The sequence below is a fragment of the Pieris brassicae genome, chromosome 11, assembly GCF_905147105.1.
Source record: "Pieris brassicae chromosome 11, ilPieBrab1.1, whole genome shotgun sequence".
NCBI lineage: Eukaryota > Metazoa > Arthropoda > Insecta > Lepidoptera > Pieridae > Pieris > Pieris brassicae.
Genome location: NC_059675.1, coordinates 10,472,727 through 10,487,662, shown reverse-complemented (window position 1 = coordinate 10,487,662; position 14,936 = coordinate 10,472,727). Strand labels below are relative to the sequence as shown.

General features: G+C 32.1%; 1 protein-coding gene across 2 annotated transcripts in view; it reads left to right on the top strand.

Annotated features, from left to right (window-relative positions):
* The first annotated feature begins 719 nt into the window (after window positions 1–719).
* The window catches only part of LOC123716207 (hemicentin-1-like), an 81,844-nt gene continuing 67,627 nt past the window's right edge, over window positions 720–14,936 (top strand). For both annotated transcript variants that reach the window (XM_045671834.1, XM_045671833.1), the window contains exon 1: window positions 720–848. In XM_045671834.1, coding sequence (XP_045527790.1) covers window positions 743–848 — 106 coding nt within the window. In that variant the 5' untranslated portion in view covers window positions 720–742. The remainder of the gene's footprint in view (window positions 849–14,936) is intronic.

The following is a 14,936-nucleotide window of genomic DNA, read 5'->3' as shown; positions in this document are numbered from 1 at the left end:
TGTTATTTTGTTGTTGAAATATCGAATTTATTTATATAATCAAGATATTCAACGCTTCAAACCGAAACAATGGAGCATTGTATGACGTTGAATAGCTTTTCGGTATCATACTAAGTTGTTATTTAAAAAACTTTCCTGAAATAGTTTACAAGAAAATAATAGCTGAATTCAATTAAAAAAAGAAAAAACGTTGTCACTTACTATTTTATTATATACAATTTGCTACGTTTCATAATAGGTGTCAGTTCATTAGATTTAACGTTAGCTTTAATACTTCTTGAAAGAGTAATAACGTGAACATGCACTAAAAAATACAAACATAATTCTTACGTATCTTCCGATACTGATAAGTCTAAATTTAGTTGGTTCTAACTATCATTAAGACCGACCTGCTTTGTAACTTCCAAAAGTGACCATCCTGACATTTTGTAAACATATTCGATGTAGTTTTCTCAACATCCGTCGTGATGTTGCAACCTTGGATCGCACCAACAAAAGCTCATTGGGATCGGGGCCACTGTCTGTTGCTTACTGAAAGTTACAAAGTAGGGACTACATTTTGAAACGCAAATTAACTTTTTTCTCACTCGTGTTTGTTGCCTAAGTGTATTTTTTACTAACGTTATTTTCCTCCTAAGAAACTTGATGTGGATAATTCATATTTTTTTATTCCAGGTACATAATAATAAGTGAAGTGCTAGTGCATGGAGTAGTGTAGTGATGTGCTCGTAAATAGGGGGCTATGAAGCGCCTTGGGCCCACGTTGATCTGGCTTACAGCCCTCATGCTGGGGCTAACCACAGCTTACACCGACACTGAGGAGTTCCTCAGCGATCTAGACAAACCAGGTGAGGTCTTTTACTTTTTTGAAGCGCACTTATACCCAAAAATACGTATCTCTATTATAAAATAATTACAAAACTCACATGAAAATGCTTATTTCTCATAAATGTTATTGTCTTTGTGGAACTGAGAAACTAGTATTCTATCCTTATCGCACAAATCTAGAACGTACGTACTGATCTCTTTCGTACGTCACTCTGCATTTTCAGTACGCCGTTCTAGAATGTTCACTCTGACTTCGAGAAATCGATCTCTTCTATCTTTTGCGTGTCGTTCTTCATCAAAGTGTCAAAACATACAACCAGCCCTGAAATTGTCTTAAAACTGTACTCACTCGACTCCACTTTTTCTAAAACAGCATGATAAGTGTAGCAATATATTAATAATTATTTAATGATAGAGTAAATGTTATTTTATTGTATTTGCTTATGTGCAAGAAAACATAATTATAATAAGCCTAAATTCAGATATGCGAACACTTCCTTATTCCATTTTTTTAATTTAGTCAACCTTTACAGCGATTACCTAATTCGATAAAACAAACGAAAAAATTAAAAATTTGACAATTTTACATCATTTGCGGTAAAAATTCTCAAAGTTGGAGTGCCAACACCATCGCTTCTAGCCTTGAAGAAAAGGGAAGATAAGACGATTTGTATTCAACACAACAGTAGGCCTGTTAGCGTGATCGCGTCGTTGATAGGCTACAAGGGGTCTTATTTTAAAATAATAAAAATGCCAACTAACTGACTTAAGACGATGCTTCTCGGTTCGTCACCGTCACCGCCAATAAGAAAGGAAAGTGGCAAGTTATGTGAGACAAAAAATAGGGTTGAGAAAATAACTAAACTCCAAGTTTCCATCTTCTCAAATGTATCGGGCACAAACTAAATATAATAATTGAAATATTATATTTTTAATAGGTACTTTGTTTGGGACAATAAAGCATTCGAGTTTTAGTAACATTCATTCCTGAATTAAACGAGATTCTGGTATATTTATGAGTTCATTTAAATGAAGGGATTTTATCTGTTCTAATGCTTTTGATTTTTTTTTGTTATTGTTTTTGTTTTGTTATTTGAAAACCCGTATACTATTATTTGAATCAATTTGCACAAACCTTTACGTAGTTAATGAATTGTCTATTCATTAGGAACACTTTTTACCCTTTGTCACTGCTTCTTGTGACGAGTTATTTACGTGACATTCGTTAACCTTCACGGATCATGACGTGAAATAGTGACAGTATTCATAATAAATTACAATCTGGATATGGCCACCCTCTAGTGCTAAATAAACAAACAATTTAAATATTCATACTCTAAATCATATATATATATATATAATTATAATTTGGGATATAAGTCATATTTCCAAAATTGCGGTAGAGTTTATACATCGCAGTAAATACAGCGCTTTATGTTTGCTAACCACGCGACGTGATGTCGTTACCTAACCTGTTTACGTTACCATAACGGCCTGCAACGGATCGTTACGATTCCGTACATGTTAATTATAACTTAACGACTGCCGCTGTTCCTTAGTTATACATGCCTTTAATACCCAAAATCTTGTTTCAATATCAACATCTTAATGTAAGTGTTAACCGAAGAGATATACTGCTAAGGGGTGGCTACTCAGATAAAATGTATAAGATATTGTTTTCGATAGATACGACAATTTAACAATACAAGGAGGCTGCATACCTCCAACAGGAGATTAGTTTGTAAGTTTTCCACATAGTATATATATTACTAACGATTCTGACTACTCTAAATGTTGGATTTAATATTTGTAAACGAAGCAATAATCTTCTATCGCTATCTATTCTGCGCCATTTTCCTCCAGTCTTCAACATATCTTCAAATGTTGCCGGTGATATACCAATATATGTTTTATTTAAGAAAAAGTATCCTCAATTGTATACCACTTCGCATTCACATTCACATTTTTATGAAATATATTTTTAGGAATCTTGCTACAACCGCGCATGTGCCATAATTGTTCATTTGACTCTTTCGGTTGTTTACGAATTGACGTTGAACATCTGCCCGAAGTGGGATTTCGAGCCGGAGTAGGGAAGAGATTATAAAAAAGTTGGGACACTTACGCAGGCATTTTCTTAGTTTAACTTTGTGTCTAATAAGTCAGTAATGTGAAGTAGTGAAACTTAGCAAAATCACACAGGCCTTAACTACTGTGAACGGCAGCAGTATAATATAGATCAAGTGAGATTGGTGTACACAGATTTCGCACTTAGGCTGCTAGCGTAAAAAAACAATTAATCCTTTAAGACTTAATAGCGGACGTTTACTGTGAATTAATGTATATTTCTTGATGAGAAGTGACGTTGAAGCAATCACTTAGAAACCTCAAGAAAAAGGCGTGAAGCTTGAAATTAGTTCCATTAATGGACTCACCACAAGATATCGTGCTGAGGGGAATTACGGCGAACGAGGAATATTGCTTGACTTTCTTTGTTATAAGGTTTTTAACGAGACAATATTATATTTATATACGCTCTTAGCTTACCGAAAAAAAAAAATCGCGGAAATGGTCATCGCTTACGTATATTTAATGAATTTAGAGAAATAATTAGTATAATTTGTGTTGCTGTTACTAACCTGGGAAAATATATTACTATTATACACTAGCAGTCCGGACAGACGTTGTCCTGTCTTAACTATGAATATTAATTTCGAATTGGTATAAACAACTACAAATGCTTTATGTAATCAACATTCTTTGTTTTTCTGGCGCGTAGGTATGTTTTGTTATTATTCCATATTACATATGACATACATATAACTGGCCATATAAAAAATATGGATTTTCAAGATGAATGCCACAAACAATTAGCGACTGTAATATATTTTATCAATATAATAACTCCAATCGAAGCATTTGTTTTAAACGATATTCATTTGTCTTACATTCTCTTTGACGATATTTGCCGCATGCATTCTGTCAATGTTATGTCAAACGCCATAAGGTTACATGAAAAAAGTTTTAATTGTAAAAGCGCTTTGCAAAGAAAAATATTTGCTATCCTAAAACAATGCATGATTACTTAATCTGGTGGTTAAGTATTGTAAATTTTTTCTACTTTTCCGCGCAATTTTCTTAATTTTTTTCAAGGGAAATAGGGATTCATTTATATATACATATATATAGATATTTCAATAGCAATGAGGAACGTACTTAAATTGTTTTCCTCGTGCAGTACTAACTCATAACACTTAAGCAGTAATAGTGTTATAAAAATTACAATAAAAATATATAACACTTAAGCAGTAATAGTGTTATAAAAATTACAATGAAAAAAACAAGTGGGTAGTGCAACGTGTATTGGTGTGTCTTGTGATTTGTACTAAAATAAAATAGTATTTGGGTTTGAACTTTGTTACTTACAGTTCCATTGATGAATTAATGTTCCACTACACATTAATCGCAATTTTTCCTTAATAATATCCTTTATTTAACTAAAATTAACTTAAAGTTTGATAATCACTTCTTCAAGTACCTTCATTTGAACTATTAATTTTTCACTTGCACCTTATTATGGAGGATCTTAAAAAGTCTTTAAGGGATGTATCCGAAATGGTGTCTACCAGAATGGAGGAGTTAAACAGTTCTTTTTTGTTTTCCTTTTGTTTTAAAATATCATTATTTAGTATCTCATAACCTTAACTTTTGTTTACTTAGTGTTTTTAAAGACCCCACTGACAGATTATAACTAATAACTAGCAAGTGATGTGACACTGTCAAAAGTTGTGATTGTCAATTAATGATAGATTGTATCTATTTCCACAGTTCATAAAATTATTCTCTTATAATAAGCTTTTACAGTAATTTATCACTGCAAACTATATATAAATTCCCTTGTTAAATTGTTTTTTTTTTTTTTTTTTGGAAATAGTTACAATTAGTTTATTGAAAGTTAATTTGTTTTTGTTTTCTTAAAGTGTGTGACTATATTTTCTGTTCACTAATATTAGCGATTGAGTGTGAACACAGGATCATTTTTGTACATAAATTAAACATTTATATACTTAGTAGACTTATACATAAATATTATTGGCTAACACATGAATCACGATAGTGAAGCTCTTGAATTTGAATCGGTCTCTTCGTCGGATTTCGAATCATTCCATAGCGCTGAGATATCTCCCCCTCCCTTGCATAGTATCCTCACAGCTTTATTTAAAGACCAATCGCGACACTTGAATGTCATCCATATTAATGCTCAAAGCGTTCCTGCTCACCATTTGGACTTGTTGACAACATTTGTATCCAACGAAATTCACGCTATCCTTATATCAGAATCTTGGCTGTGTCCAACCCTGTCCTCCCTCAGCTATTCTATCCCCGGCTTCAACCTAATAAGAAATGATCGAGTTGGAATGCGTGGAGGTGGCGTCGCTATTTACCTACGATCGCACATCCCTTACACTATTATCAGTATGTCTCCTCAACCACCACCACCTAATGAATGCGAGCATCTTCTGGTCGAGGTCATGCTCAGTAAGACTAAAATTCTCCTTGGAGTGTTTTACTCTCCTTCTCTTTTAGTCGATTATTTCGCAGGCTTTGATAACACTCTTGAAAAATTTTCGCCTCTCTATAAAAACATAATAGTTATGGGTGATTTCAATACCTGCTTAATCAAAGACGACTGCCGATCGAAAAAGTTGCTTTCCATCACCGAATCTTATAATCTTCATAACCTGCCACTTAATGCCACACACAAAGTCCCAGGCTCCACTCCTTCCTTATTGGACCTTATATTTACCTCTTCTCCTGACCTAGTTACCAACCATGGCCAACTTCCTGCTGTTGCTTTTTCTCATCACGACCTAATTTATTTGTCTCTCAATCTTAAACCTCCTAAACTAAAACCCACCGTAGTCCTTAGGCGTAATTTTGCTGCGATCGACACCGAGCGTCTGCTTATAGATGCGGCCAGAATTGACTTTAGCACGATTTACGAGTGTCCCACCCTCAATGGTAAAGTTGATTTACTAAATGCCTCCATCACTAATCTTTATGATATACATGCTCCTTTGAGGCCCGTTAAACTCAAGCATTTACCTGCTCCTTGGCTCAACGATGAAATCAAATCTTTGATTAAACAAAAAAACCGTGCTAAGGCCAAGATGAGAACAGCCAAAACGGATAAGGAACATGTATTTTACAAAACCTTGCGCAACCGTTGCAACACGCGTTGTCGCGATGCGCAGAGACGACACATTCACGACTCAGTGTCTAATGGGGATCCCTCAAAAATATGGAAATTTTTAAAATCTCTGGGTATCGGTAAGCCACCACGTACTGCCATGACTCCCGATATCGACGTAAACAGCCTAAACGCCCATTTTACCTCTCACTCCACTTCAAGTAATATCGATCTGGACTTAACACTTGAGTATATATAATCTCTCCCTCGTCCTAGTTTTCCATCTTTCTCTTTCGATGAATTCTCTAGTCAGAAAGTTGAATCGAGTATTTCTTCTATTCATTCCAACGCTGTTGGTTCTGACCTGATTAGTCGTGCTATTATCATACCTATTCTCTCTCTTATACTTCCTGTAATCACACATATTTTTAATTTTTCCATTTCTATAGGTGAATTTCCTTCTTGCTGGAAGGATAGACTTATCATCCCTATCCCCAAAAAGGCTAATCCTAGTACTTTTTCTGATTTTCGACCCATCTCGATTCTGCCATTTCTATCCAAGGTACTTGAACGCCTCATACATGAGCAATTAAATAATTTCCTAAACAAAAATTCCATACTGAATCCACTTCAGTCTGGGTTTCGACCTGGACATAGCACTACTACTGCTCTGGTCAGAGTAGCCGATGATATTCGCGAAGGCATGGACCACAAACAACTCACAATTCTCACACTGCTAGATTTCAGCAACGCTTTTAATACTATTAATTTTAAAATTCTAATGGGGTTGCTTAGATCTATTAATATTTCTTCTCATGCTGTTAACTGGTTCTCTAACTATCTTAATGGGCGCCGCCAGTGTATTAAGACAAGCGATTGCATATCTCAGTGGAGTTTGATTGAATCTGGCGTTCTGCAAGGTGGCGTACTTTCTCCTCTTCTTTTTGCTATATATATTAACTCCTTAACTTTCCGACTTTCAACTAATTTTCATTTATACGCTGACGATCTTCAAATCTACGTACAATCAAGTCTCGATGATCTCCCGCAAGCCATACAATCTACCAACAATGAGCTGGCAAAGATAGTTGACTGGAGTAAAAAATTTGGTCTTCTAATCAATCCCAAAAAGAGTAAGGTATTAATTATTGGCAGCCCCTATTTCACGACGAGAATTGATTGGGCCAGGATATCCCCTATCCATATCGATGGTGTAATTTTAAATTTTAGCCGTACAGTAAAAAATTTGGGGGTTTTATTTGATCAAAATTTATCCTGGGAGCAGCATGTTAAAGAAGTTAGCCGAAAATTATACGGTGCCTCCAGTATCCTTCGACGTCTTAGTAATTTTCTTCCCTTTAGTACCAAAACCTCACTGGCGCAATCTCTCCTCCTGCCTTTACTAGACTACGCCGATTCCTGCTCCTCCGATCTTAACGAGGAATTGCTAAATAGACTGGATCGTCTCAAAAATTTCTGTATCAGATTTATATTCGGTCTAAGAAAGTACGATCATATCTCTGCGTTCCGTAAGCGGCTAGGCTGGTTGCCAATTCGTCAGCGACGCGATGCTCATGTTCTTCATCTCCTATATTCCATCCTGTTCAACCCTAAAACTCCTTCCTATCTCAAAAATGATTTCAATTTTTTGGGAGCCCATAACTATAGCTTACGCTCTTCCGAAAATTATACCCTTGAAATCCCATCTCATAACTCCTCCTTTCTTGGCGATTCCTTTAAGGTCTCCGCAGTTAGGCTATGGAATTCACTTCCCGTCCCTATTCGCTTAGCTCCTTCTTTATCTTCCTTTAAATTTCTTCTGTACAAACATTACCTGTCCACATCGTATCCCGAACTTTCTTACTAACTACTAACTGACGTGAGACTTATCTTAAATTATCGTGATTTATGTGTCTTTTTACTCTTTAATGTATCTTTAATATTTTATTCCTGTTTAGTTTTGTTTAATAACTGTGTATCTATCCTATCTTATTTAATACATTTATTTTTTTCTTTACTCACAGTGGTTGCCTGGAAGAGATCGCTCGTAAGCGATAAGGCCGCCAGTTGCCCTCCTTTTGATTTAATTATGTTAATTTTTATTTTTATTTTGTAGTGTAACGAAGTGTAAATAAATAAAATAAATAAATAAATATTTTCATAGTAAAAACGAAGTATGCAATAATTAATGCGTATCTAAATTGCGAGGGTCCTGCGAGTTAATGACACTATCTTATTTTATTGAGTAAGGAATGTGGTGAAATTTTTAAAGAAGGGTTGTATTTTGGCCGTAACATTTCGGTCGGGATCTCTAAGGGTCTGTTTAAGAATGCAGCGAAAATTATACCCAGCACCTTTGTAATCTTTTGGATATTTTGTGATATTTACACTTTGGCCTACCTTTTGAATAAATTGTTTGTTAGATCGTTACGAAGAAGTATGGATTTGCGACCACATATCGAGAGAACTACTGGGTTTATGATAATATATTGTATAATAATGAATGTATTACATTAAATTCAATATTTGCGCGTGGTGATTACTATTTATGCTTCCAGGCTCGAGTTCTGAATTCGTATGCTAGTATGTCCACATATTTTCATTTATTGGAAAGTAAAAGTCGTAAATATCACTGAACTTTCTATATTCTCTAGTTATTACTAAATTATTTGATACTACTACTACTAGTAGGAGGTAGACATCGACTAATAATATGTTTGATTTTTAATTATTAATAGTAGTAATATGTCTGATTTTTAATTTACAAAACTATTGATAAATTAGTTGGCAATATTGTTATTTTATTTAAATATATACAGCTCTATATTTTATATATTTGTAACTGTAAATTTGGTTTGTTAGGTAAAACAATTTGATACCATTGGTAGAAACAGCTGCTATAATTTTTTCCCCTTTGATATCCTGCATCCCTTATCCGTAAGCAAATTTACATTGCGTATAAGGGGACCCTATATCATTCCAAGCATTTAATATATTACACCTAAATATGTATGAGAATAACTATTTCGTTGTCATATTGTATCGGATATTTTTAAGACTGTGACTAAGTGGTTTGGGGTTTCTAAACTATGCTATATTCCAACATATTTGGTAGGATAAATGAAAATATGGAAATATTTATATAAAAGCTCGGCTGGAAGAAACGCAGAGCTTATCGGTACGCTTTTTAGCTTTATGAATTAAAATTATAAATATATATAGTTTTTTTGATTAAAAAGAAGGGACAACGAGTCTATTAGACAGTCATAAAAGGCTGTCACAGCTGGCCATAGACATTCAGCTCTGTTCTTAAATAGTCGATGGTGTATCTCCTAGGAAAGTCCAGCCGATTCCACAGTTCATTAGCTACTATAATTTAAATTATTTAGTATAGTGAAAATTCTACAACTAGCGTCTTTTTAGTAGAAGTATTAAGTCCTATCTAATAAACCAGTACCTTAACTATATACCAGCACATAAATATATTTGTTCTCTATTCACTTTCTTTTTGGCAAGAGTTTCATTTTTGCCTCTTGAATATAAAAAAAAATATTTATTTCAAACCAATAATAAGCTCAATATAACCCGAACACTATAAGTAAAATACAGATTTGTATCTTTGGGATAGTAATAAAGGCAATTATCTTAAAATTTTATGACTCCGGCCAATGAAATTTCCTCCATACAGAATTCGTGATTGTGTAACGTTTAGATTCGGATCTTACGCGATGATTTTTAGATTTGTTGATAATAAATAAATTCCTTTTTTAATAATTATTTTATTAAGTTATACTAAGGGTTGCCTTCATATATACTATTAAAAATAATGCTGTTTTTCTTTAGAGTTTTAAGCAAGCAAGGTTTTCGGCTTATGATACTGTCGTTAGAAATCCAGGATTCCTTATGATGTATTTTCGTATAACATACGAAAAAATATATTGCTACACGAACGGGCCACAATCTCATAAATTCATTCTCATCATTTAAAGCGTATAATATTTAATTTATAACAAAGATATAATGCTTATATGTGCCTATCTGATTCATATGTAAGCAATATATTATAAAAATATTTATGGTTATATAAAAACTTAGTTTCCACCATTAATAAACCAAACTCTTGACCTAAATTACTCACTCACTTTCCTATTCAACGTAAGGCTTAACCTGCTCTATATTAAAATTGTATAATTGTAAGCAGATTTGGTTTAAGGGCATACTAATTACTATTAGTTAACATTTAATGACTTTAAGTATAACCCATATTTCACTGCCTATAGTTGCCTCAATTTAACCATCAACTAATCAGGCATAAAATCATGTCTGTTAACAACATGTAGGTACTTAATAAGGCTATTAATGCAAATACATATATTTTATTTGCATTAATAGCCTTAAATTATTAAGAGGATTAAGTATTAAGTGTTTATTTATATAATAGGAACTCGTCGGTGTTACGGTTAGCGGAACTGACTATACAGGATGGACCAACTAGTGACTTCATTATTTTAAGAAAAACACTTTTTGAACGGATTAAAGCTATGTATTATTATTAAAACTTATAGTTATTTACATAATTCTAAATATTATTTTTTTCCGACGTTTCGCGTACTTTTCAGCGTGCGTGGTCACGGTGACTCCGTGGTCCGTTAAAAAAGTGTTTACCTTAATGTGTGAAAGCTATTTTAACAAAAGACAATACGTCATTATTTTTTTTAGATTCCTCACACCGGGTGGTGTATTGAAATACCCCATTTATGTTCCGCGATTTTTGTAGTTTTCGAGTTATAATTTTTTGTGTGTTAAAAAAATTCATATTTTTTTTGTTGTAAGAATTTTGCAGTTTCTGTGAAAAGATTGTCTTTTATGTTGTTTAAATAAAAAAAATCTCAACTTCCTAAAATTAGTAAAAGCTACTCAAAAAAGGTTTTAAAGTTAGAAGTTTAGTTTTTAGCTGGATTTTCCTAAACATTCTACTTCAAATTAAAAAAAAAATAAGTTTCCATAGCTTCTGGCTAAGTTTAAAAACTCCGCAAGGTTCTAAGCTACCAGAATCATAGAAAAAAAGGTTACTTAATAGGTATTTTTTACTTGTAATCGGCCTTTTGAGGTGAATTGGCTAATTGGCTAAAACACATTGAAGCATTAAAATGTTTTTTTTTTCGACTTATATAATTTATGGTAATTTAAACTTTAAGATATGTAAAATAAATGCTTTACCACTCAAAATTCAAAATGTTATTCGAAATAATTATTGCTAGTGTGAACTTCCCTGTTTATCCCTTCCCTGTAAAAACAAATAAAAGGCACAATTTACTGAAAAAATATTATAATGAATTTTCAAAACTCCTTCCTTCAACTTGAAAATTGTTTTATTTTTCTTCTTGTTCTTCTTCTTCTTAGAGTATTTTCGTACACTCCCAGATGTGAGGAATCTAAAAACTATCTATTGACGATACTAGTTGGACCACCATGTACATTATACATATCTTGATGCTACTCAGAAGCAAAAGTACCCCGTATATAAATAAATAAATGATAGTTTAATATATTGAATTCTCTTCTCAATAGAAATAAAAATATTGTTAGGCCATGTACATGTATCAGGTACACAACTATCTTTGTGGTAAATTGCGTGTTACATTTTGTTTAAAGGTACTTTTAAATATGGAAGAGCAATTGTTTATGTTGAAAGATCAATTAATTTAGTTAATCAATGGTAAAATAAAATTAATTTTAATAAAATTATTCAAAACTTATTGGATAACATAATAAAACAGTGAAGGAATATGGCTGGCTTATTTTAAAACTGATGCCTGATGGTTCGTGCGTTGTATATGAATAATATTTTATGTATGTACTAAAATAATAGGTTAAATAGCTATTATAAATTTAATGCGTTGTTTATATTTTTTTATACAGTTTATAGAATTTCAAATCTACGTCTTAAACCGCATACGAAAATGGTCGTACATATGGGTAAATTATAAGATCAAGAAATATTTTAACATGAAGTGTAGTTCCTTCGCAACACTATGGCTGGAATGATAGATATTTTTTAGAGTATTTCAGTAAGTTATATACTCCTCAATGGCTGGCTACGCGCCCACTAAAATAAGTGTGATTGAGCAGCGTCATGTTACTGCCTTTTATGGCTCTCCCGTTTGCCTTATATACAAATACGTGTAGGTTTTCTTATATAAGTACTTTGATACACAATTCTGTTCTGACTTTTCTGACTGTATTTTGTTTTAAATGTTAGTTACTGGTAACCCAGTTGTTGTATATTAATCTTACATTAAAGAATTAAATAAAGTTCTATTTCAAAGAATCAGAAGAGAACGGATTAGTCAAAGAGTTTTAAGTTAAATAACATTAAAATGGTGTCAAAGTATTATTTATCTCATTAATTATAAATGTTATACAATTCCTTCACAAGGTCAAACATATTTGGAAACTAGACATGGTTTTAAAACTTGTTTTAACCAAAGAGTTTGCTTTTATTTGAATATTCATTAGTTCAATAAAAATTGTATGGTTCGGTTTAAAATATTATGTTATTTCGTACAGGTATAGGAATAATTTTTAATTTATCTCCATAAAACGAAGATTACGTTTTCTTTTGCACTATTTTTCAGTTTCCGATTATGTCTGATTGTCAGATCATGTGTCTTTATAACTTATTTTAAGGTTTTAATTTAATTGTTTCGGCAATTTAAATAACATGCCAGCGATTATTCTTTTTTAGATTTAATCAAGTTTGCTAATAGGCTAAAGTAAACTGAAGCACACAAAAGTATTTTTACTGTATTTTTTTTATAAGTACGGATATCATGCATATACTAAAATAACTCATTAAATAATGTCCAATGACTACCTGAACATCTGTCAATACACAAATCGTGTCCTCATAAACATATCTTTCTTGCGATATAAAAGTAGTTTAAGTTAGTGAAACTACATTTTAATCAGTTAAAAATGACCTCGTTTAGCAGCTTGTTATTCACAGAGAAGTCTTGATGTTATTTTAATAATTTATCCAGCAAATTGCTTACATAATCATAAATCACATTTTAAAAGATCTTTTACGATGCTAATGTTTGACGAGTTGGTTAATCTTGTTTTAAACAAGTACTTTCAACTAAAGGCGAAGAAATAAATTCTGTGGAAATCGCTACACTAGAAATGTATTTATATAACTTTGAGTAGTTTTAGCAGTTCAACTTTCATGTGGTTTCATAAATCGTAACTGTACATTAGCAATTGCTTTTAATAAATATGAATTTTTATTTATTTATTTAGAGAAAATGAGCTAAGTACGATCCTGTAATAACGTAGAAGAATGATAAACAGAGCAATAAAAAAAATTTAAAAATGATACCTTTTCTCATTCAAATAAATATAAGACAGAGAACCTTCCTTTTTGTTTCTACCAAGTCCAGAGATGTCGAGTTTTTGCGTTGAGAATTAATGAAGATCTAAACTAGCAGAGCTGACGAGAGACGGTTCATCAATATAAATAATTGTCGCATCAAAGCAAAATAAAACGAAAAACTCAGATGTGGCTCCTTTAGCTATTTTAACAGGTCAGCGGAAGTATATGCAGGATTCCTGTATTTTATTTTAAAACAAAAACAGAAAATATATAGTATATTTTTAATTATGTATTTAAGAGCATTTTCCGCATTTAGCGTTCTTTTTATTCTTCTCATTAATTAATTTAGTTCACAATTTAATTTTAATGAAAGTGTTATGTGGAACAGAGCCCTCGTCAGAAAAAAGACTTCAAAAGGCTCGTTTCAGTGAAAAAGGGTTAACGTTAAAGTAATCGAGTGTCATTATTCGACTATGAATAAATTACACAAGTTCTCGGTTCGCTTTGTAGCATGCCTATGGGTTAATGTATAAGAGATGAGCGAAATTTTCATACAAAATAAAATATTGTAAGGAACATTTTTACGTAATATTTTTTTTATATATAATGCTCATATAAAACGTCATTATAATAATATAATGTTTTATATGTTATAAATACATATACCTACTATGTTTTTGTTACTGCTTCAATTGAAGCAGTTTAAAAGTTTCATATAAAATTCAAAAAGTGTTTCTTGTGATGTAGAAATTAGGATTTAAAAATAATAGAGATAGAATTACACTATGAATAAGTGTCTTAATTACTCGCTTCATCATAGTTTTAAAAACCCTGAAGAAAAGGAAAGAAAAATAGACGAAAGATATTACGAGATCCCGTAATTAACTTCGTAATTAAATGTTGCGATAAAACGTTTTTAACAGTTTTTTATACAAAGCAACTTTAAGTCAAATCATTGGATGGTTATCGTTCCCCTATAAAACAGAATAAACGTTCTAACACTGTTATTGAAATACAATGATTTATTACAATTATATTATGTAATTTTATTGTATCCTTAGCACGAAAAAGATACTTTATATTATATGGAAAAATTGAGCAGCAATTCACGTATCCACAACTAAACGGAAGCAGAACACACATCACACAATGTTTTAAAATTCATTCTAAATTTCTTTAAATGTTTGACACAGAATGTTTATTTTAAGCTTCTATTTTAGTTGTTGTTTTTAACGATAAGTATTCAGAAGTCAAATACTTATTTAAACTTTATTAGATATGGTTTCAGTATCCATATAAAAGCTTTTTGGCATGCTTGAATTTCGAACAAAAGTTAAAGGTTGATTTCCATAACATTCATTCGCCTGTTTTGTGAAAGAAAGACGGTATGAATAAATAAGAAAAGTTTTGTACGAAGCCTAAACCCGTTTTTATACTAAAAAATCTGGTATAAGACCTCAATTTTTTTGCATAAAATCTCAAATTCGCTCGTTTAACGCATAGGCACCATACGTTTACGACACTACAATCTATGTGTTGTAT